General features: G+C 45.7%; 1 protein-coding gene across 2 annotated transcripts in view; it reads left to right on the top strand.

Moving 5' to 3' along the window:
• The first annotated feature begins 328 nt into the window (after window positions 1-328).
• Window positions 329-23368, top strand: part of SRP68 (signal recognition particle 68) — a 35086-nt gene continuing 12046 nt past the window's right edge. The window contains exons 1-9 of one of the 2 annotated variants that reach the window (XM_045985367.1): window positions 329-517; window positions 2372-2438; window positions 4543-4656; window positions 6831-7026; window positions 9184-9266; window positions 9735-9844; window positions 10210-10292; window positions 12853-12993; window positions 22713-22811. In XM_045985367.1, the coding sequence (XP_045841323.1) occupies window positions 343-517; window positions 2372-2438; window positions 4543-4656; window positions 6831-7026; window positions 9184-9266; window positions 9735-9844; window positions 10210-10292; window positions 12853-12993; window positions 22713-22811 (1068 nt within the window). In that variant the 5' untranslated portion in view covers window positions 329-342. The other variant, XM_045985368.1, reaches the window with a different exon arrangement.

The raw sequence follows: 23368 nt of genomic DNA, 5'->3' as shown, positions 1-23368 counted from the left end.
TTGGGACGCGAGCTGGACCCCCGGTGCAGGGATGCAGGAGGTGGTGGTGAGGGGTCATTTCGGAGTCCTCCGCCCTCGGTGAACCAGAGGAGGGGTTGCCCGGGAAACACTGCAATAGCTCTGGTCTCCCCACGCGTACGAGCCCTCAGCCCCGCCCGCCGCGACTCAGGAACGCGAGCCCACGCGCAGGCGCGCTCCAACAGGTGGCTCACGCCCGCGGGCCGGGCCTTCGGCGGCGGAGTCCGCCACTATCCCGTCAGGCCGTCGGGGCGGGCAGCACTCTCTTCCGCCTCTGTCGTCCCGCCTCCTCTATCCCGTCTGGCTCTGCGGCGCTGGAGCAAGATGGCTGCTGAGAAACAGGTTCCCGGTGGTGGCGGCGGCGGCGGCGGCAGCGGGGGAGGCAGCGGCGGTAGCGGCGGTGGACGCGGTGCCGGAGGAGAGGAAAATAAGGAAAACGAGCGGCCTTCAGCTGGATCGAAGGCAAACAAAGAATTCGGGGATAGCCTGAGTTTGGAGAGTATCCTGGAGTAATCGGGCCTAACTCGCAATGACTACGTGTCGATATGCAGGGCCGGGGGCGGGAGAGGCGGCGGGTCCCGGCACGTTCCGGGCGGGAGAGGCGGAGGGTTGCGGTTTCTCTCGCCCTTACTTTCCGGCACTCACAGTTAGGGTCTGTATTTCGACCGGTCTTTTCTCGCTTCTCATTCGCTTTCCACGGTGGGGAACGTTCTTTTCACTCAAGCGGCACCGAGATTTGGGGCAGATTTCTGCAGTTCCCCCGTAGTTGCCCGTTTGGAGGGCTGGTAACGGGGATGACACAGTGGCCACCCAGTGAGCTGCTGTCTTAGCATCTGGAGCCACTGAGCTGAAGATAGGAAACGGCCCTATGGACGTTTTCGCTTAATACTTTTGTCAGACCGCCGTCGAAGGGACAGTAAAAATTACAGTTTGGTTCTCTGGCAGTAGAGGCAAAGGTGATTACTTTGAGGAAGAGCTTGTTGCCCATTTTGAATATAAACGTAGCTTAACATCACTGGTATAAGTTTATTATATATATATGTTATATATATATGATATCATATATATCATATATATATCACATATATATATCATATATATGTGATATATATATATGATTTTATTTCTTTACTTGAGAGAGAGAGCATGAGAAGGGAGAAGGTCAAAGGGAGAAGCAGACTCTCCATGGAGCTGGGAGTCCAATGCGGGACTTGATCTTGGGACTCTGGGATCATGACCAGAGCCAAAGGCAGCCGCTTAAGCAACTGAACCACCCAGGCACCCCTTGTATAGCTCTCTTATTAGGTCTGTAGGCATTAAATCTTGTTGATCTGGTGGAATGGGTCTGTAGTTTTGATCAGAGTGTATTACAACTGAATGCCTGAGACACTAGTTTGTGGCTTTTTGAAGTGAACCACAAAGGGAGAAAATGTAGGTGAATTTCTGAAATAATACGTTTAGCTTGACATCTTTATGTGGTTTTCAGGAGCTTGGAGCTTTACTTTTTGAACTGGTGATCTGGTTCCACATGGATATTAGAATTGCACCGATTTTTTACAAATCTTACAGCTTCTTATTCCTTTTAGTTGAAATAGTCCTTTTAGTGCTCAGTATTTTGACATGTCTGTAGAGGAATTTTTTTTTTGAAGATTTTATTTACTTGACAGAGAGATCACAAGTAGGCAGAGAGGCAGGCAGAGAGAGAGGGGGAAGCAGGCTCCCTGCCGAGCAGAGGGCCTGATGTGGGGCTCGATCCCAGGACCCTGAGATCATGACCTGAGTGGAAGGCAGAGGCTTAAACCACTGAGCCACCCAGGCCCCCAGAAAAACTAATATTTTTATACAAGCTGTGGCCCAGTTTGGTTGGCATGTGCTAACCATAGGCTAATGCAGCGTCACAGCTGTTAAGGAAAGTTAGATTTGGCAGATGTAGGAAGTTATGCAAATAGAGAAGTAGTACACGTCATTTATAACCTGAGTCCGCTTGAATAAGTAAAATACTGGGTCCAGGTGTAAATCAATGGGAACCACCCCCAGTTAGAATCAGTAGTTAGAATCCAGCAACTTTATTTAAGCTGTTGAATTCCAGTAATCCTCAGTGGCTAATAATGCCCTCCTTTTTTAGTGTGAAAGTAATAGTTCAGGCAGTCAGTTTTTTTCTAATTTGCTTTGCCCTGTCTTATGACAAGATAGCTATTGAAAATGATTACGAAAAGAAGTCAGTAGTTAATGGCCTAAGCATTTCAGAAATGTTTAACGTGCTCTGGTTTGGTACATATACAGACTAATGGGAATATGTTTTGATTTATTTAGATTCTTACCATTGTAAGCTTTTCCTTAATCTTGGCTCTAGTTCTTCAGATTATTAAGGAATCCCAGCAGCAGCATGGTTTACGGCATGGAGATTTTCAGAGGTATAGGTTAGTATCATGTGTAAGATGTATGGAAATTATGGTGGAATTTTCTTACTTGGTTTGCCTTTGTTAATATCTCACTTATTTTGCTGTGTCAGAAAGTATAGAAAGTCTGACTCTGAACCTATATTGAGTCCTCGAAATGTACTTTTCAAATTTAAAATTTCACGATGAATAAAAGGAGCCAACCTCTTTATCCATTTTGCCTCACAATATTGCAGATACATTGGAGGCTTCTGCTGAAAATAGCAAGCAGTTATGGTAATACATATATTTTTAAACTTAACTATATTGTCAGAGTCTTGGTTAAATGCCAAGTTTTTCAGTTATTTTAAAATTTATGTTAAAGTAAGCTCTGTCTCCGGTGTGGGGCTTGAACTCACAACCCCAAGATCAAGAGCCACGTGCTCCACCAACTGAGCCAGCCAGGCGGCCCATATAAGGGGAATTTCTATGATATTATAATTTATTGGTAAACTTTGTAACAGCCTTCAAGTTGGAAAATGAATTTAATATGACTCTTAAAAATAGAATAGATGCTTAATCTATAATTCAGTGCTTTGGAAGCAGAAATATCCAACCATTTAATATTGAAGATATAGGCTTTGTGGGGAGGGGCAGAGGGAGAGGGAGAAACAGATTCCCAGCTGAGCAGAGAGCCCAGCGCGGGGCTGGAGCCCAGGATCATGACCTCAGCCAAAGGCAGAAGCTCAGCTGAGAGCCCCAGGTGCTCCTGGCTACTTTTGAAAGTGCTACGTTACAAAACATTCTACAGATTCTAAGGCGTGACCCATGTCATAGATGGTCCCTAGCACTGCGATGACGTGAGCAAGGTGGGGAGTGGTAGAAGATGAAGTGGGAAAACTAAGGGCCGGAATAGGTAGGGTCCTTCTTATAAGCCCGGGTAACTCGTTCAGGTGTTAATGTAGGCATGATGAGAAGTTACGAAAAAGTTTTAGTTGGAGACTGTTACAACTTGAGATTTTTTTTGTTTTTTGTTTTTTTTATTATTAAGGACATTTTCAAAAGCAGATGTAGAGATGATACCATGATGAATCCATCTCTCAGTTTTTACAGAAATCAGCTTTCTGCCCTTTTATTTTACCTGTTCCGTCTCCTTTTTTTTTTTTAATTAGGCTCCATGCTGGCCATGTGGCCAGTGTGCGGTTCAAACTCACAAGACCTGAGCCAAGATCTAGAGTTGGACACTTAGCTGAGCCACCTAGGTGCCCTGTTCCCTCTCCTTTTAATTTTTATTTTATTTATTTTTGTAATTTTAAAAAAATATTTAACTTCTTCATTTGACAGAGAGAGAGTACAAGCAGGAGAGCAGCAGGCCGAGAGAGGGGGAGAAGCAGGCTCTCTGCCAAGCAGGGAGCCAGATGCAGGACTCGATCCCATAACCCTGGGATCACGACCTGAGCCTAAGGCAGCCACTTAATGCACTGAACCACCCAGGCATCACCTCTCTCCTTTTTTAAAAAAATACTTTTTTACTGAAGGATTTTTTCTTTTACCATTCTAATTTTTTTTTTTAAAGATTTTATCTTTTTTTGAGAGAGAGAGAGGGAGCACAAGCAGGGGGAGAGAGAGCGGGAGAAGCAGGCTTCCCATGGAGCAAGGAGCCCAACACGGGACTCGATTGCAGGACCCCAGGATCATAGCCTGAGCCAAAGGCAGACGCTTAACGACTGAGTCACCTAGGCGCCGCCCCCCTTTATTTTTCCATTCTGTTGCAATATAATCTATATACAGAAGAGTATATAGAAAGAAGTGAATTTTTCACAACCTGTAACCAGCAGACATTACTGGACAATGTGACCAGCATCCCAGAAGTCCTCCTTTTGCTCCTTCTGATCACAAACCCTTCCTCCCCAAAGGTCACCACAGTCATGACGTCTGACACCTTAGGTTAGGTTTGAAATATGTTTCTGGTGGCACCAGTCCTACTGCCCTGCAGGTTTTAGTTCACGGAGTGTTTGCCAGATGATGTGTGGTGTCTGTGGTAACCGTAAGTAGAACATCACAAACATTCGGCCTTACTTTATTACAGAATCTGATATGGAAAGTACCGTCAGCTTGCCTGAATTATTGTTGTTTTTTCCTTCAGGGGCTACTGTTCCCGTAGACAAAGACGTCTTCGGAAAACACTCAACTTCAAGATGGGGAACAGGCACAAATTTACAGGGAGGAAAGTAACTGAAGATCTTCTGACTGATAACAGGTATGGACTGCTCTGCGCTAGTGGCGAAATCCTCCGCGCTAACGCAGTTACGTGGGACATTTGTGTGCTAGCCACTGTGCCAGCTTTTAAGTAACAGGATGAGGACACTGAGGCTCAGTAATGGTAGCAGGAGTGGTGGCTGAGCGCCGAACACTAGTCCGCGGTTAGAACCTGATGGGGTGTCGGGTAAGGGCTCTGGAGTGCAAGTTTCAGTGTGTAAGTGCTTGCTTAAATGCATGTATCGTAAAAGAAATACGTGTGTGAATTGTTCCAGAAGAGTTCATGTTTCAGTGCTGAATGCAGCCAGGCCTAACATTTGCAGAAAGTTGGTCTGTCAACATGTGTTAAAGGTCTCTAGGCCAGTTCCTCAAATTTCAGCCCTGGGCCAAATTGCTCCTTTTGCCATCTGTTTTTGTAAAGTGTGTTTTTTGTGTTTATTTTGTCTTACTCTTTTTTTGAGCGAGAGAGTGCACGTGCTCAAGCGTGCACATGCACGAGATGGGGGAGGAGCAGAGGGAGAGGGAGAAGCAGACTCCCCACTGTGCAGGAAGACCAGCGGATGCCAAGCTCCATCCCAGGTCCCTGGGATCATGACCTGAGCTGAAAGCAGATGCTTAACTGACTGAGCCACCTGGGCGCCCCTTGTTTAGTTTGTTTGTTTTTTTAATAAAGATTTTATTTATTTATTTGACAGACAGAGATCACAAGTAGGCAGAGAGGCAGGCAGAGAGAGACGAGGAAGCAGGCCCCCTGCTGAGCAGAGAGCCCGATGTGGGGCTCGATCCCAGGACCCTGGGATCATGACCTGAGCTGAAGGCAGAGGCTTTAACCCACTGAGCCACGCAGGCGCACCTTGTTTAGTTTTTTTAAGTAATTTCTCCCCCCAGTGTGGGGCTTGAACTCACAATTCAGAGGTCAGGAGTTGTGTGCTGTACTCACTGAGCCAGCCAGGTGCCCCAGGGGGGTTTTGCTAGTGAAGCCAGGAAGCTTGCATTGAGGAGGCTGGACCTTGAGGGGTTTCTGAGAGGCAAAAACATTCTGTGTGAGGGAAAACAGTATGCCTTGGTGTCTGAATGTACTTTAGGAATTATAATGCCCTGGACAGTTAGCTGCTGCTCAGGCAACAGAGAGGCTGGGAGCTTGGTGTATGGAGACACAGAAAACTAGAGCATAGAGCCCAGGATGGGATTCAGCAGGGGTATTGGTTAAATCTGATGAGAACAGGTTAGGAAGAGTCTGTGATAATGAGATCTTCATTTTGAAGAGATAAGATTAAGCTGATGTTTAAGAAAGATTTATCAAGGCAGTAGGTTAACAGAGTTTCTCCAGTATAAAAATAAAGCGGCTAGGTTAACAGAGTTTCTCCAGTATAAAAATAAAGTGGCTAGTTTATTCTCCAGTATAAAAATAAAGCGACTAGTAAACCAGACTTGGTTTAAGTGTGTTACATGTATCACTAACGGGATTGTGAGGCACAGCCAGTTAGTAACGTTGTCCAGTGTCTCGTAGTCAGCGACGGACGCACTGAGATTCCAGCCCTGCTGGGCTTGAGAGCCTTGTTCTTGACCACTTCGGTACAGTGCCTCTTCAGGACTTGGTTTTCAGCTCGGTTGGGATGGAGGAGGTGTTGATTCAAAGATGAGGCCAGATTGTGTGCTTGGACTGCCTCTTTGCTAAAACTGGGGAAGAGTAGGTCTGCGTTTGCCAAGTTTGAGGTGGTAGCAGGTGTTTTGAATAGTGAGATCTGTGTGGTAGGTGGCTAGAAATTTGAGGTGGAGCCTGATCAGAGATACTGATTGGGTGCCATGCTTGATGCTGTGAGGAGTAGTTCCTTTTTTTTTTTCTTTCCCCTTAATATTTTTTTAAATTTTAGTGCTTGAGTGGGAGGGTAAGAGGGAGAGGGAGAAAGAATCTCAAATAGACTCCACACTGAGCGTAGAGCCAGACGTGGGGCTTAATCTCACGACCCTGAGATCATGACCTGAGCTGAAATGAAACCAACAGTCAGACACTTAAACAGCTACGCCACCCAGGTGCCCTGAGAAGAGTAATTCTGAGGAGGAAAGCCAAGGAGGGTGTAGGGAGAAGTTCGGAAGCTGAGGATTGTGCCTCGGGGAATAGCCAAGTGATGCTCCCGTTGTTCATTGTTCGGTTGCCTGTTCTCTCTCATTTAGGTATTTGCTTCTTGTTCTGATGGATGCTGAACGAGCCTGGAGCTATGCCATGCAGCTGAAACAGGAAGCCAATACCGAACCCCGAAAACGGTTCCATTTGTTGTCTCGCCTGCGCAAAGCCGTGAAGCACGCGGAGGAGTTGGAACGCTTGTGTGAGAGCAATCGCGTGGACGCCAAGACCAAGTTAGAGGCTCAGGTTAGTGTCTTACCGTCAGCTTTGCTTTATTGCGGAGATTAGAGACGTGACTTCCTAGTTGAAGAGAACAGTTTCTTAATACTATAAATGGACCAGAGAGGAAGTAACATGGTCTTGCTTTTTCAAGGCAAAATTGGTATTGATTTTGTTTTCTTCTCCCTTAACTTATGTGCGTAATCTCGGCACTAAATGTGGGGCTCGAACTCATGACCTGAAGGTCAAGAGACATATGTTCACCAGCTGAGCCAGCCGGGTGCCCTGAGCTCTTGTTTTTTTTAGTAATTAGCGCTAACATTTTTATTTATTTATTATTTTAAAAGATTTTATTTATTTATTTAGACAGACAGATCACAGGTAGGCAGAGAGGCAGGCAGAGAGAGACAAGGAAGCAGGCTCCCAGCTAAGCAGAGAGCCCGATGCGGGGCTTGATCCCAGGACCCTGGGATCATGACCTGAACCGAAGGCAGAGGCTTTAACCCACTGAGCCACTCAGGTGCCCCCTTATTTACTTATTATTAAGATTTTATTTATTTGTCAGGGAGAAGAGAGAGAATGAGTAAGCACAAGCAGGGGGAGAAGCAGGCTCCCCACTGAGCAAGGAGCCTGATGTGGGCTCCCGCGACCTGAACCGGAGGCAGACGCTTAACTGACTGAGCCATCCAGGTGTCCCATAATTAGCTTTAACTTTTTTTTAAAAAGTTCATGCATCTCTTGAAATGGAGATAGATGCTTTGACTCTTAGATCTGGGAAGTTCACAAAATATGAATATTTTATTTCAGGGCTCTCTGGATTTTTAAGTTTTATTTAAATTCAGAAAATTTCTGTTAACATAGTGTATTATTAGTTTCAGAGAAATAAGAATTTCTTGAAATAAGTTTATTTTTAAGATTTTATTTATTTATTTGAGAGAGACCACAGGAGCACACGCACACACACGAGTGGGGCAGAAGAAGAGGGAGAAGCAGACTTCCCACTGAGCAGGGACCCCGACACGGGGCTCCGTCTCAGGGTCCTGAGATCATGACCTGAGCTGAAGGCAGATGCTTAACCAGCTGAGCCACCCAGGCGCCTCTGAAACTAATTAAAAAAAAAAAATAGAAACTGGGGCGCCTGGGTGGCTCAGGTGTTAAGCGTCTGCCTTTGGCTCAGGTCATCATCCCGGGGTCCTGGGATCAAGCCCCACATCAGGCTCCCTGCTCAGCAGGAAGCCTGCTCCTCCCTCTCCCACTCCCACTTGTGTTCCCTCTTTCACTGTCTGTCTCTCTCTCTCTCTCTCTGTCAAATAAATAAAATATTTTTTTAAAAAAAGACACCACAGATTTACATTCAGCTTCTGATGCTGAGTGTTATATCCTGGAAACTAATCATTAAGTCACATGAGGAAAACAGATTTTTTTTTTTTTTTTTTTTTTTTTTCAATTCTCTCCTAAGGGGTGCCTGGGTGGCTCAGTGGCTTAAGCCTCTGCCTTTGGCTCGGGTCATGGTCTTGGGGTCCTGGGATCGAGCCCCACAACTGGCTCTCTGCTCAGCGGGGAGCCTGCTTCCCCCTCTCCCTCTGCCTGCCTCTCTGCCTACTTGTGATCTCTCTCTCTGTTAAATGAATTAAAAAAAAAAAATCTCTCCTAGGCAGTAAATAAATCATGGTGAGTTATCTGTGTATCACATTTTATTAAATAACGTTTTCTCTCAAAAAGATTTATTTATTTATTTCAAAGAGTGAGCGCACACGCGCTGCAGAGCGGGGCAGAGTGTGTCCGCAGACTCTGCTCCGTGAGCGCGGACCCCGATGTGGGGCTCGATCCCATGACCCTGAGATCATAACCTGAGCCGAATCCAAGAGCCAGTCGCTCAACCGCCAGTGCCCCCCAGGCCCCCCCATAAGTTTTCTCTTTTACAGTCACCCTGAATAAGGGTGCCTGGGTGGTGCAGTTGATTGTCTGCCTCTTGATCTCAGTTCAGGTCTTGATCCTGGGGTTGAGATCAGGCCCCATGCTGAGCTCCAGGCTGAGCTTGAAGCCTTCTTAAAAATAAATAAGTAAAATCACCCTGATGAATATCTCTATATTCCCAATGTCAGAACTGAAAGCAGGCGGGGACGATTGAGCAGTGACATTGGCTCTTGGGTGTTGAAACAGTTCCCTTCTTCCCCCTTTCAGGCATACACAGCTTACCTCTCAGGAATGCTGCGTTTTGAACACCAAGAATGGAAAGCTGCGATTGAGGCTTTTAACAAATGCAAGTAAGTTCTCTGGTTCAAAAGCCACGGGCGGGTTCGATTGGACATAGTGGCATTCAAGCTGCAGATCACCTGCTGATTGTTTCTACAGAAGTGCAGTTATTTATTTAGTTAAGATTTATTTATTTTACAGCATGCGCACTAGAGAGAGCGTGTGGTGGGGAGGGACAGAGGGAGAGGGAGAATCTCAAGCAGACTCCTGAGTGAGGAACCTGACATGGGGCTCAGTCTCATGACCTCAAGATCATGACCTGAGCCGAAAGCCAGAGTCGGACACCCAGTTGACTGAGCCAGTCCCGGTTACTCATTTGTTTTCCTTCCCTTTAGGAATATTGATGATCCTCATTCATTCTCATGCAGTTCTCAGGCTTAATAGAAGGATCTCAGCAAAGTTTCATTTTTAGACATTGTGTTCCTTTTTATTTTCTTAAAATAAGGCTGCTGTGAAAGCTGGTGTTTCTTTCCTCGCAGAACTATCTACGAGAGACTGGCCAGTGCTTTCACAGAGGAGCAGGCGGTGCTGTACAACCAGCGTGTGGAGGAGATCTCCCCCAACATCCGCTACTGTGCATATAACATCGGTGAGCGGGGGCCGAGTCGAGCACAGACCGGTGGGTGGCGGTGGTTCATCTCGGAGAGCCTGGAGGATTTAACTTTCCTGCTTTCCTTGTCCCTGCATCCATTCTTGGCACGGGTTTTGGCTGATGAGAAAAGTAGAGGTGTGGACGTCAGCCCAGCTTAATGTCACAGAAGGCAGTTAGTTCCTTCACTTTGTTTCTGTCCTGCCAACTTCTGTGCTCCTTTGTGAGGGAGCTTTGTGAAAGGACCTGCGGTTCACTGAAATGTGCTTGTGCGTGGGGAAGAGCTCAGTGTTGATTCTGGTGATTCTTGGGAGATCAGACCAGACCCTTGAGGATTTCTACTCAACAGCTCTCTCTTTTCTCAGGGGACCAGTCAGCTATCAATGAACTCATGCAGATGAGATTGAGGTCTGGCGGCACTGAGGGTCTTCTGGCTGAGAAATTGGAGGTAGTCTAGTCTATATTTTTGTGAGGTCTTTGGTTTGAAAAAATCCAGAAAAAGAGGTAACCCATAATCTCGATAGTCATTGTAATGGTTATTAATATATGCATATCTATATCCATTTTTTCTTAAGATTTTAATTATTTATTTGACACAGAAATCACAAGTAGGCAGAGAGGCAGGCAGAGAGGGGGAAGCAGGCGCCCCGCTGAGCAGAGAGCCTGATGTGGGGCTTGGTCCCAGCATCCTGAGGTCATGACGTGAGCTAAAGGCAGAGGCTTAACCCACTGAGCCACCCAGGCACCCCTGAAGTGTTCAAATTTTTTTTTTTTAAAGATTTATTTATTTATTTGACAGACAGAGATCACAAGTAGGCAGAGAGGCAGGCAGAGAGAGAGGAGGAAGCAGGCTCCCCGCTGAGCAGAGAGCCTGATGCGGGGCTCGATCCCAGGACCCTGGGATCATGACCTGAGCTGAAGGCAGAGACTTTAACCCACTGAGCCACCCAGGCGCCCCAAGTATTCAATTTTTTATCTTATTTTCTAGGTAAGTAATGTAAGCAAATAGAAAAAGTAGGAATAAAAGATGGGGGGAAAATGGGGCACCTGGCTGGCTCAGTGGGTTAAAGCCTCTGCCTTCGGCTCAGGTCATGATCCCAGGGTCCTGGGATCCAGCCCCAAGTCAGGCTCTCTGCTCAGCAGGGGCCTGCTTCTCTCTCTCTCTCTCTCTCTCTCTTTCTCTCTGCCTGCCTCTCTACCTGCTTGTGATCTCTGTCTAAATAAATAATATCTTTAAAAAAAAAATAAGATGGAGGAAGACTAAAATCACATGGTAGAATCAGAGGTAATTGCTACTAATAACATGATGAATAGCTTACAGATTTTTGTGTATGTAGGAAGAAAATGCGTGTGTGTGTGTATTTTTTAAGGTTTTATTTATTTAGAGCAAGAAAGAGCAAGGGTTGGGGGAGGGGCAGAGAGGGAGAGAGAGAATCCCAAGCAGACTCCCTACTGAGTGCGGAGCCCGCTGAAGGGCTCCATCCCACACCCCAAGACCACAGTCCAAGGTGACACCAAGAGTCACACACCCAGCTGACTGAGCCACTCAGTAGCCCAAAAAAGGCTTGTGTTTTTAAAATGGGATCTCCATATACACTGTTTAGTAATGCGCTTTTTAAACACAATGTCTCGAGTGTTTTTTTCCACTTTAGTAGGTATTCCTACACTGTTTTGGTAGCCACGTGGTACTACATTGTACCGAAGTCAAGTCATGTGAGCACTTCACTATTGTTGCTGAAGTGATAGATCGTGTTACTGTGAAGATCCATGTTTTTGTACACATTCTTAGTAATTTCTTTAGAATACATTCCTGGGGCGCCTGGGTGGCTCAGTGGGTTAAAGCCTCTGCCTTCGGCTCAGGTCATGATCCCAGGGTCCTGGGACCGAGCCCCGCATGGGGCCCTCTGCTCAGCGGGAGGCCTGCTTCCTCCCTCTCTCTCTGTCTGCTTGTGATTTCTGTCTGTCAAATAAATAAATAAATAATAAAATAAAAAATAAAATAGAATATTTAGAATACATTCCTAAACATGGGATTGAATATTTTGGAAGCTTTTGATTCATATTGACAGACATCTTTAAGTTTCTGATAATTTGCATTTTCGCTAACAGCACATGTGAATAGGTTTTTCTCCTTCACCGTTACAAGACAGCGCTGCTCCTTTTTTTTTTTTTTTTTAAGATTTTTTTTATTTATTTATTTGAGAGAGAGAGAGAGAACATGAAAGGGGGAAGGTCAGAGGGAAAAGCAGACCTCCTGCTGAGTGGGGAGCCTGACATGGGACTCGATCCTGGGACTCCAGGATCTTGACCTGAGCCGAAGGCCGTCGCTTAACCAACTGAGCCACCCAAGTGCCCCTAGTGTGGATCTTTTTAATTTTTTTTACGTTTTTAAAATAATTTTTATTATTAGTCTTTTAAGTGGCTCCACATCCAACTTGGGGCTTGAACTCACTGTCCTGAGGCCAAGAGTCACATGGTCTGCCAACTGAGCCAGCCAGGCACCCCAGGGTGGGCTCTTTTTTTTTTTTTATTTTTTTAAAGATTTTATATATTGGGGTTCCTGGGTGGCTCCGTGGGTTAAAGCCTCTGCTTTCGGCTTAGGTCATGATCCCAGAGTCCTGGGATCGAGCCCCATGTTGGGCTCTCTGCTCAGCGGGGAGCCTGCTCCCCCCCACCAACCTGCCTCTCTGCCTACTTGTGATCTCTGTCTGTCAAATACATAAAATCTTTAAAAAAAAAAAAAGGATTTTATGTATTTATTTGACACAGAGAGAGATCACTGAGCCACCCAGGTGCCCCAGGTTGGCTCTTTTTAACCTTTGGTTTAGTCATTTTAATGTTTGGGTTTCTGTAAGTTAAGATAGATGATACTAAAGAGGAACTTAAATACAATTTATATATTACTTTAAAAGGCGTGATATAGTAGTTCTAGAAAAAGAGAACTAGTAGTTCTTTGTTCTTTTTACCACCAGCAATTAAAGTTTTGACTTTTGAAAATTACTTTCCAGGCATTGATCACTCAGACTCGGGCCAAACAGGCAGCCACCATGAGTGAGGTGGAATGGAGAGGGAGAACCGTTCCGGTGAAGATAGACAAAGTGAGGATCTTTTTATTGGGATTGGCCGATAACGAAGCAGCCATTGCGCAGGTGAGGAGCAGCTGCCCGTTCTCTCTCCGCGTGTGTCTGAAGTTGTCCTCGTGTGTTTACGACGTAGATGGGTGTGCAGTTCTCACAAAACAAAAATACGTCTTCCTGCTATTTGGGATTTGGTCACCAAATTATTGTAAAAGCTGAGCTCGCAGAAGAGATCTTGCATTGAGAGGGCAAAGGAAATTGACAGCGGCAGTCCTGGACGTGGACGTGGGAGTGGTGAGAGGCTGGCTCAACGTGAGGGATCCTGTCCGGCCCAGCAGGTGGTGTGGCAACCTCACTGTTGTGTCCCTCCGACCTCTTGTCCTAGCCTTGTGTCCCTGAAGGGGCCCCTCTCACTCCTGAGCCTTTTCAGGAGAGCCTGGCTAAGCCAGAATATCTCGTTATACGTGTGGCGTTTACGCCATGTTCATGCAAAGCGGGTGTTGCTTGCGGACATAATTGTTACCTGTTCCTGGGTCTGAATGACTGAGGAAGTTCCATACGATCAGAGATCCCGGTGATCTTGGTTTGTACACAGTAGACAGTGATGAAGGCCCTTCTTGGCTTGCTTCCTCCACGAGGTGAAGAGTGTCTAAACGCCCAGCTGCTGCGCGTCTGCAGCCTGCCCGGGGTGTTTGCTGCCGCCTCGCCGTAAGCCTTCGCAGCCTGAGTAATTTGTGCGTGGGAGTGCTCTGTTAGCTGTGCTCTTGAGTTGTTCTGAGCGACCAGACTTCCCAGTGACTTGTTCCGAAGTAGCCACTCTGGGGCGAGGATAGCTTGCTTGCTTGCTTTCCTTTTTAAAGAGTTTATTTATTTATTTGACACAGAGAGAGAAATCACAAGTAGGCAGAGAGGCAGGCAGAGAGAAGAGGAAGCAGCTCCCCACTGAGCAGAGAGCCTGATGTGCGGCTCGATCCCAGGACCCTGGGATCGTGACCTGAGCCGAAGGCAGCGGCTCAACCCACTGAGCCACCCAGGCGCCCTGAGGACAGCTTTCGACAGTGGGAGAACTTCTTTGTGCCTCTGTCTAGGTTGTGTATTGCTCCTCTCATTTTCAGTTTGCTTTAAGAGCAGAAGACGAGAGCAATACTAGTAAGTTGAGTTGTTCTTTAAAAGACCGAGCAGCTTTCCTGGAGAGCATCTTGCTGGTACTGGTGTATGGCAGTGTCTCTTCTGGACTGCGGTTCTCGTAGCAGCCCTTGAGCGTATGTGGTTGGGTTAATTCTTTCGTTTCGTAGTGGTATGTTCTGGAAGAGAAGAGCTGCTGTCAGTGACAGTGGGACAGGAGTTCTGGCTGTGGTTGGGGTTGGGGGAGGCCCAGGGGGCAGATATAAATGGGGGGGAGGCTCCTTAGGAATGGGCGCACAAATGTATATTAGATAGAGGACAAGGAAAGCTAGCATTGCAAATTAATTAAAAATTAATTAAAAAATTAAAAATTTAAAGAAGTTACTTAGCTTAACGTTTAGAGAAAAGGTAAATGTTTTGAAGTCCCACTTCTCATATACCTTCATGGATGTCGCTTTGTGCTGATAAGCAGGACAACAGTGGATTTCCTTTTAGTCTCATGTTCATAAGCGATGTTATGCATTTTTTTACTTGTTGAAGTCATTGCGATCTGCTTTTGAATTCTGGGGGTTTTTTTGGCATGTTGTAAGGATTTTCCATGGTCTTACGTATTAGTTCACAAAATTTAAAAACCAGTGGTCACCTACACCACAGAGACGAGCAGTGAAGGGTAATAGTCCCCCTTAATATCCCAGATGCGCTATTTAAAGCTTTCAGTTTTTTACCTTTTAATTCTATGGTGTGGGTGATACGCTCATTGTACAGGTGGGAAAACATGTCTGAAAGAGACCCTGTAACTTGTCCACAGCCATACACGTCTGACAGAAGGGAGTGCTTGCCTGGAAACCATGCCCTTTTGACTTCCGAGCTCATGTTCTTGAACTTGGCCACATATCAGGAAGGCTGGTAGCAGGATCATTTTACTTAGCTTTGGTGAATAGCTAATGCAGTCTTATTTAATACAGTATACAGTACACAAGCAGAGTCCTGGGCCCCTGGGAAAGACTGAATGAGCAGAACATTAATTGAAACAAATAGTCCTTGGCAGGGAATCCTCTCCAATTCAGTAGATTAGTGGGGGTAGGAGAGTTTCCCATGTGGTATTTTATTTGAATTTATCTTTCTTCTACTTTGTATGCATAATTAGAAAATAAAAACCCACATGGCAGAGATCTCTTTGCCCTATTCGTAAAATCAGCTTGAGCTAACTTAGATGAAGTAAAAGCATTTTACAACTGCGTGTGCAGCCATTGCTTTTAAAATTGAAGATCATTTCAATAATGTGATGACTAGTTGAGCTTTGTGTACGCTTTTAAAAAGGGTTACTCTCAAAGTCGAGTGTTAGCATACTTGAAGGGTTGACTTCTGGGTCTTTAGGGCATTTTTGCGCTCGCTCTCTCTCTTTTTTTTTTTAAATAAAGATTTATTTATTTAATAAAGAGAGTGAGCATGCTCTTTGTGGGGAGAGGGGCAGAGGGCGAGGGAGAGAGACTCTCAGGCCAACTCCCCACTTAGTGAGGAGCCCGGCACTGGGGCTTAATCTTAGGACCCTGGACCCTGAGATCATGACCTGAGATGAAACCAAAAGTTGGACGCCCAACCAGCTGAGCCACCCAGGCACCCTGTAGCTGCTCCTTCTAAAGCAGTTTGAGTTTGGCCAAAATTTTGGTAGTAATGGCAAGAAAAGAAGAGCAGTGTTGTGGTACCTGGCTGTCTTAGTCGGTGGCGTGTGCAACTCTTTATCTCAGGGTCGTGAACTCAAACCCCACATTGGGCATGGAGCCTACTTAAACAAAACAGCAGTGTTACTCCAACATTGAATAGATTAAAAAAAAATACAGTTAATTCTTTTTTTTTTTTTTTTTAAGATTTATTTATTTATTTAATTGACATACAGAGATCACAAGTAGGCAGAGGGGCAGGTAGAGAGAGAGGAAGGGAAGCAGGCTCCCTGCCGAGCAGAGAACCCGATGTGGGGCTCGATCCCAGGACCCTGGCATCATGACCTGAGCCGAAGGCAGAGGCTTTAACCCACTGAGCCACTCAGGCGCCCCAATACAGTTGATTCTTGAACAACACAGGTTTGAACTGTGCTGGTCCACTTACAGGTTGATTTTCTTTAGATAAATAATAATACAGTGCTGTGAATGTATTTTCTGTATGATTTCCGTAATGTTTTTTTCCCCCAGCGTTGTTTATTATAAGAATATACTATATATAGATTAAGATTTATAGAATCCAGGATATACCATAGGGGAAGTGGGTGGGTGGGATGGGAAAAGAGTACACCGATGAAAAAGATTATAAAGCAATTTTTTTTTTAGGGGCACCTTGGTGGCTCAGTGGGTTAAAGCCTCTGCCTTCGGCTCAGGTCATGATCCCGGGGTCCTGGGATCGAGCCCCGCATCGGGCTCTCTGCTCAGCGGGGAGCCTGCTTCCTCCTCTCTCTCCTTCTGCCTGCCTCTCTGCCTGCTTGTGATCTCTGTCTGTCAAATAAATAAATAAAATCTTTAAAAAAAAATATTAATGTAATTTTTAAAAAAGATTTTATTTATCTGACAGAGATCACAAGTAGGCAGAGAGGCAGGCAGAGAGAGAGTGGGGGGGGGGAAGCAGACCCCCCGCTAAGCAGAGAGCTCGCTTCGGGGCTCAATCCCAGGACCCCAGGATCATGACCTGAACGGAAGGCAGAGGCTTAACCCACTGAGCCACCCAGGTGCCCCAATTATAAAACAATTTTAAAAAAATACTCAAGGCCCCACCTCTCCAGAGATTTTGATTTAGTAAATGTGCTTTGGGGCCTAAGAACTTGCTTCTCTTATAAGCTCCCAAATGATGCGAATTCTGCTGGTCCCAAGACCATGCTTTGAATAGCTCCACAAATCTTAAGTATTTATCAGATATTTGTGAAGAGATGAAAGAAAATTAGAAGGCTTTGGCAAGCAGGAATAGTGGCGGGTGTTTAATTGCTGTTGCACAGGATATGGCGGAGTGTGTGAAGGTTGTAGGAAAGCAGAGGCTTAGAAGGAGCCGTAATGAGGACAGTTTCCCATCTTTCAATTTGAGAGTAAAGGCTGAAGAGGGAGGAATATTTGACAGCTGTTATCGTAGTGAATTACATTGATTACTTTTCAGTGTTAAATCAGTTTTATATATCTGAGGCAGTCCCACTGGGATTGTACTTTTTATACATTGCTAGATTTTGTTTGCTGAGATACAAGAATTTTACATCCATATGCATGAGGAAGTGGTTTACAATTGTCTTTTTTTTTTATATAAAGATTTTATTTATTTATTTGACCGAGAAAGATCACAAGCAGGCAGAGAGGCAGGCAGAGAGAGAGGAGGAAGCAGGCTCCCTGCTGAGCAGAGAGCCCGATGCGGGGCTCGATCCCAGGACCCTGAGATCATGACCTGAGCCGAAGGCAGCGGCTTAACCCACTGAGCCACCCAGGCGCCCTGGTTTACAATTGTCTTATAGTGTCTTTTTTCAGGGTTTGGTATCAGGGCTATATATACCTCATAAAACAAGTTTAGATATTTTCCTTCCTTCTCTTGTTTCTGGAAGAGTTTATGTAATCCCAGTATTTTTCTTTCTCAACTGCTTGTTGTAATTCACCAGTGAAACTATTGGGCCTAGAGTTTTCTTTGTAGGAAGGTTTTTTTGTGTTTTTGGGGGCGGGGGCAGGGGGATATAATTGACATAAAACATTAGTCTCAGGTGTATAACAATGATTTGGTATTTACAGGAAGGTTTTTAAATTTTGTTTTTGCTTGTTTTAAACAAATATAATTCCTTTATGAGCTAAAGAGCTACTCAGGTTTTCTGTTTCATTTTGTGTCATTTGGATGAGTTTTTTTTTTTTTTTTTTTAATTTTAAAATTTATTTCATTTTATTTTTTAAAGATTATTTTTATTGGGGCACCTGGGTGGCTCAGTGGGTTAAAGCCTCTGCCTTTGGCTCAGGTCACGATCCCAGGGTCCTGGGATGGAGCCCTGCATCGGGCTCTCTGCTTAGCAGGGAGCCTGCTTCCTCCTCTCTCTCTCTGCCTGCCTCTCTGCTTGCTTGCAATCTCTCTCTCTGTCAAATAAATAAAACATTTTTTTAAAAAAGATTATTTTTATTATTTTATTTATTTATTTACTTGACAGAGAGAGAGCACAAGCAGGGGGAGAAGCAGGCTTTCTGCCAAGTAGGGAACTGATCTGGGGCTCTATCTGAGGACCCTGGGACCATGACCTGAGCCAAAGGCAGACACTTAACGACTGAGCCACCCAGGTGCCCCAGGTCATCTTTTTTTTTTAAGATTTTATTTATTTATTTGACAGAGAGATCACAAGTAGGCAGAGAGTCAGAGAGAGGGAGGGGGAAGCAGACTCCTTGCTGAGCAGAGATCCCGTTGCGGGGCTCAATACCAGGACCCTGAGATCATGACCTGAGCTAAAGGCAGAGGCTTAACCCACTGAGCCACCCAGGCGCACCCCCCCCCCCCGCATCTTATTTTTAAAAGGCATTTATTAATTTCATGTACCTTGTCGAATTTATTGACATAAAGTTTATAATACTTTCTTCATCATTTCAGTGTTTGTGGGATGTGTTAGCCCCTCCGTGGTCTCTGGCTGTTCAGGATCTTTCGGTGCATCAGGGTCCCTTCTGAGTATCAGAGGTCTCTAAATAATGTGTAGACAGAAACGGTGTGGATCAGACAAATGTGTGTCAGCGTCAGTCCCAGGGAGTCCCAGCAAGATTTTGACATTGAAATAGTTCAGTGCCCACTGTCTGTACACACGTATAGCAAATCTAACCGGTAAGTAAAGTAACTCAAGTACAGGATGGAATAAAGTTCAGTTAAATCCTTAGAGTGTGAGGTCCAGCACCGTAGCTGGTTGTCTGTTGAATTGAGTCGCCGTGAGTCATTAACTAGGGAAGATGCACTTTGGCCATTGGAGGGTAATCCCGGAGAACCATGTGCCCCCTTGGTGCCACTGCCGGATTACTGGGCCGCTGTCACACAGGGCTTCTCCGCCTTGCCCATTCTCGTTATCTGGAGCTGTTCCCTACCCTGAGAACCAGGAGCTGTGCCTTGGAGATGCAGGGCTCTTGGTTTCAGTGTTTCTTTTTTCTTAAAGATTTTATTTTTAAGTCGTCTCTGCACCCAACATGGGGTTCAAACCCACAGCCAAGAAGACATCAAGAGTTGCATGGTCTGCCGACTGACCTGACCAGGCGCCCCTTCATGTTCCTTCAACTGGCTGGTGTTGGTACTGTCCCTCTCTAGGGACGAGAATGCAAGAATTTGGTAGACCCAGTTTATGCTTGCTTGTAGAGGTTTTATGACATTTAAATACTAGAACAGCAGTTTACTGAAAAGCATAGAAGGAAGAAATAATTCAGGGAGATAAAGTGTTAGACTGAAGACTGGAGTGGGGATTTAATCAGCTGCCAAAATCCAGTTGCAAAATTTCTGGTCTTCTGAGCCAGGTTTTATGTCTCTGTGGGCTAAATAATTGCTTTACTTGATAATTTGTTTCTGTTTTGCTCTATTAATGCTCAACTCTACCTGCCTTGTCCCTGGCGGCGGCACTGTGGGAGGATGTCAGGCAGCGCTTTCAGAGGAATGGCAGGTTTAATGAGTCTTATCATTGGGTCATGGCTAATACTTTAATGTGTGAGTGAAAGGGAGACCATCTGTCCTTCTCTAAAAAACACAAACAGAAAAACTCGTCTTAAGTGAGGTTTGTATTCTTCTTTACCAGATTTCCATGTGTTGTTTCCTGGAACTTAGGGGCCTGGGGAAGGCTTGGTTCCCATTCCCTTGGTTCTCCTATGGGTGTGGTGGAGAATGTGGTCAGACTCGCCTTGTCTGTCTCCTAGTCACACCGCCACCTTCCAGCAGGCTTTGTACAGATTTGAAGATTGAAAACAATCTTCAAATCCAGTTGCAAAATTTCTGGTCTCTGATCAGGAGACCAGAAACTTCTGAAAGGCAGGGGTCTCTACCTCAGGACCCGTAGCAGCTGGTTTTCCTCTGTACCGGTCCTTGAGACTCGTCTTAAGGCTGTGGAAAAGCACATCTTGGAGTGTTCCAAGTTTCATAAAAACTGATCTAGGATTTGTTTTTAATTATTAGGTCTGTCCAAGTAACACATTAGTTCTGGACTGAAGAGTTCTCTGTCTCACAGGCGCACCTGGAAAAAGGTGCAGGCAGATCACAAATTCCTCTGCAGGGTGTTTGCCTTGTGGGTTTGGGAGCCCATTCTTGTTGGCTCCGGGGCTGACTTGGGAGGTCTGCGTGTAGATGCTGCGGAGTCCTGCCTCTGCATGTAGAGCGGTGTTCCTGGTTTGCTGCCTTTTCAGGATGATTTTAGCCTCCAGGATAGGTATGTAAATAGGAGTGAAAGTAGCAAAGTACATTTCAGGCTTCCTGTTTGGAGACATTGTGCCCAGCCCAGGGAGAACCCTGAGAAGCTCTGCTGCAGGTGCTGGTGACCTCTGAGTCACTGGCAGTGTGGGCGGCAGAAAACCCAAGTGACTGAGGCTCTCCCCTTCCGATGGGCTTTTACCTGCCGTGTGGCTCAGTCTTCTCAGAGGTTCCCAGTGGAACTCAGACTTCTGTGGGAGCCCCGGGAAAGCCTCTGCCCCTTGATGCAGAGGTGTCCTTATTCCGAGGGAGCGAGCGTAATACGTGGCAATAAAGAGGGTTAGTGTTTTGCATCATTTCAGTTTTTTCATTTGAGCTGCGTTTTCTCTACAGGAAAGCAGACAAATCCCGGGTAGCTGGCAAAATGACGTTCACTCTCCTGTTACTTTATATACCCATTGCCCCCAACGTCGAAACACACCCTTCGTGAAATGGTGTTGGTGGCATATTTGCCAGATATCAGAACTGCCTGCTAATAGCGTGGCTCCGGGTGTGTGTGTGTGTGCGTGTGTGCCCCCGTGTGTGTGCACGCACGTGCTTGCGCATGCGTGCGTGTGTGCGTGCCCGTGCCCCCGCGTGCACGTCTGCTGCCGAGTCTGCTCACAAATCCGATTCTGGTTGTTAGCTGTTCCATGGCTGCCCCAGTCCACAGGATTTGTTCTTCAGACGTTTGGCCAGCAGGTTTGACTCCGTTATTACAAAGAGTCTTGCTAACTTGAGGTGCTCCTTAGCAGTGTTTTGTGTGAAGTGTTTCTCTGTGCTGTTGCGTACAGAGAGACTTGAACATCTCTGGCTGTTTACGCTTAAATTAATGGAAATTTCAAGTGCTCGGTAGCCACATGTGGCTGGAGACTGCTGTGCTGGGCAGAACAGCGAGAGAGTGTTTCCATTAGCACAGAAGGTTCTTTTTTTTTTCAAATAAAGATTTTATTTTTAAGTAATTACATCTAGCATAGGGCTCAAACTCACGACCTGGAGATGGAAAGTCGCATGTGTCCCTGGATTGAGCCAGGGAGGCACCCTGTCACAGAAAGTTCTGTTGGACAGTGCTGTTTAGGTTTCAGTAAATTAATAGTGGCTGTGTTTGCCTTGAGAGATTTATAGAATGACTGCGCCCCTGACTTTTTCCTAAGTTAGTGAGCAACAGGAAAGGCAATATAAGTAGAAAAGTATGTTTGATTTAGATTGCATAATTTCCAAGGAAGTTTTTTTTCCCCCTACACTGTAAACTAGGAAAAATGTTAGCGTTCTTAAGAGAAGAAAAGGTTTTTCTTTAAGCCTCTACCAGCCTTCTGAAGGAGTGGGCCATAATGGGTTTTCTTTTGGGCTTAGAGGTCAGTTGAATGTCAAGAGATCAGTTTAGATGTTTCTGTCGAAAGTCAAATATAATAATGGAGTGCTGATGTTTTAATGCTACAGTGGGTCTGCCGGCAACACAAGTTCATCTCCTTTCTGCCTCTCACCACTCCCAGCAGCTCATTCGGATTCTTGAGAATGGTGATGTGGTTTGGCAGGTGCTCTGTCAATGAATCACTTTTCCCTTCTCCCGGGAGGCCAGAGAGGGGCGACGCCCTTGAACTTGTGCAAAGACTGTCAAGTGGAGTGCTTGTCAACCTCAGCATAGCCCCAGGGAATATCCCAAGTGCACGATTTCTGTGGAGAAGGGATCTTCCTGTGATCCTTAGGAGAAATAAATGTTTGACTTGGTGTTGGTTAGTGACATTGCTCACTTGCTTGGACCTAAAAGAAATCCAAGATCTGCAAGTCTTTGGGATTGCGTTCATGCGGGTATCCCTGCTGGCACACAGCAGAGCTTGGGACCATTTGTTCTCCAGTTTCAGGCGTTTCAGGGATGTCAGGGGCAGGTCCTGAGCAGAGGCGGAAATGGTGGAGGAAAGAAGTAGAAAGTTCTGTGACGGGAAAGAACGTAAAGCATCTGTTGTTTGGTTGTATCAAATTAGTTACGCAGATTTTTCAGTGCATTCACTTCGTGTGTGTGTGTGTGTGTGTGTGTGTGTGTGTGTACCATTCCGTTTCCATATGAATAACAAATAAGACTATAAGAAAAGTCTTAATGTGGTGGAGACTTGTGACAATTGAAACGATCTCTGCTTTGGGGTGTTCTGGCTGGATGTGTCTGTGCGTGTGTGTAATGGGGGGATTCAAGGCACGGTTATGCCCTCCTCCCATTGGAATACTATGCCTTATTCAGAGGAAAACTTTTTTTTACTGCCTTTGTTTAGGCTGAAAGTGAAGAAACCAAGGAGCGTCTGTTTGAATCCATGCTCAGTGAGTGTCGGGACGCCATCCAGGCGGTTCGGGAAGAGCTCAAGCCAGATCAGGTAGGACTGTCAGCTGGGCCACTGGCTCTTGCTCTGGGCTGAGGTCCTCTCAGTCTGTCTGTGTGTCTTGTTTGGGTGGGGATGGGGAGATGGGTGGGCAGTGGTCTTGAGTGCATAGACTCTTAGCCACAGTATTTTTAGATCTGGTGATGGGCTGACGAACGACAGAAGCCTCTGAACTCCATCAGGTTTAGGAATTTTCTCGCCATCCTGTTCTTCCTGATGGCTTCATTTATTACCTGTTAAGCCTTTAGTCGCAAATTCATGGCTCCAGGTGGATTTTTGTAGTGCTCCCTTTTTCTGATGTCATTAGAAATGTCATTAGGCCTCTAGGCTGAAAACCTCAGGACTGTCTTTGTCTCTTTCTTCCCTATCCCCAGAAACCTTACTAGCTCTCCTTCTGACTTCTTTCCGTTTTTCCATCCCTTGCCCCTGCCCTGTGTCTGATTAGCCTTTTGTCCTATTCCTGGACTACCACAGAGGTCTGACAGCTTTTCCCATCTTGGTCTGGGTTCAGTTCTCCAGGTCTTTCCTGCCAGCAGCAAACATGGGACCTT

Source organism: Meles meles, chromosome 18 (assembly GCF_922984935.1).
Source record: "Meles meles chromosome 18, mMelMel3.1 paternal haplotype, whole genome shotgun sequence".
Taxonomy (NCBI): domain Eukaryota; kingdom Metazoa; phylum Chordata; class Mammalia; order Carnivora; family Mustelidae; genus Meles; species Meles meles.
Note: the sequence above shows the minus strand (reverse complement) of the source record. Positions and strands in the feature narration are given on the sequence as shown.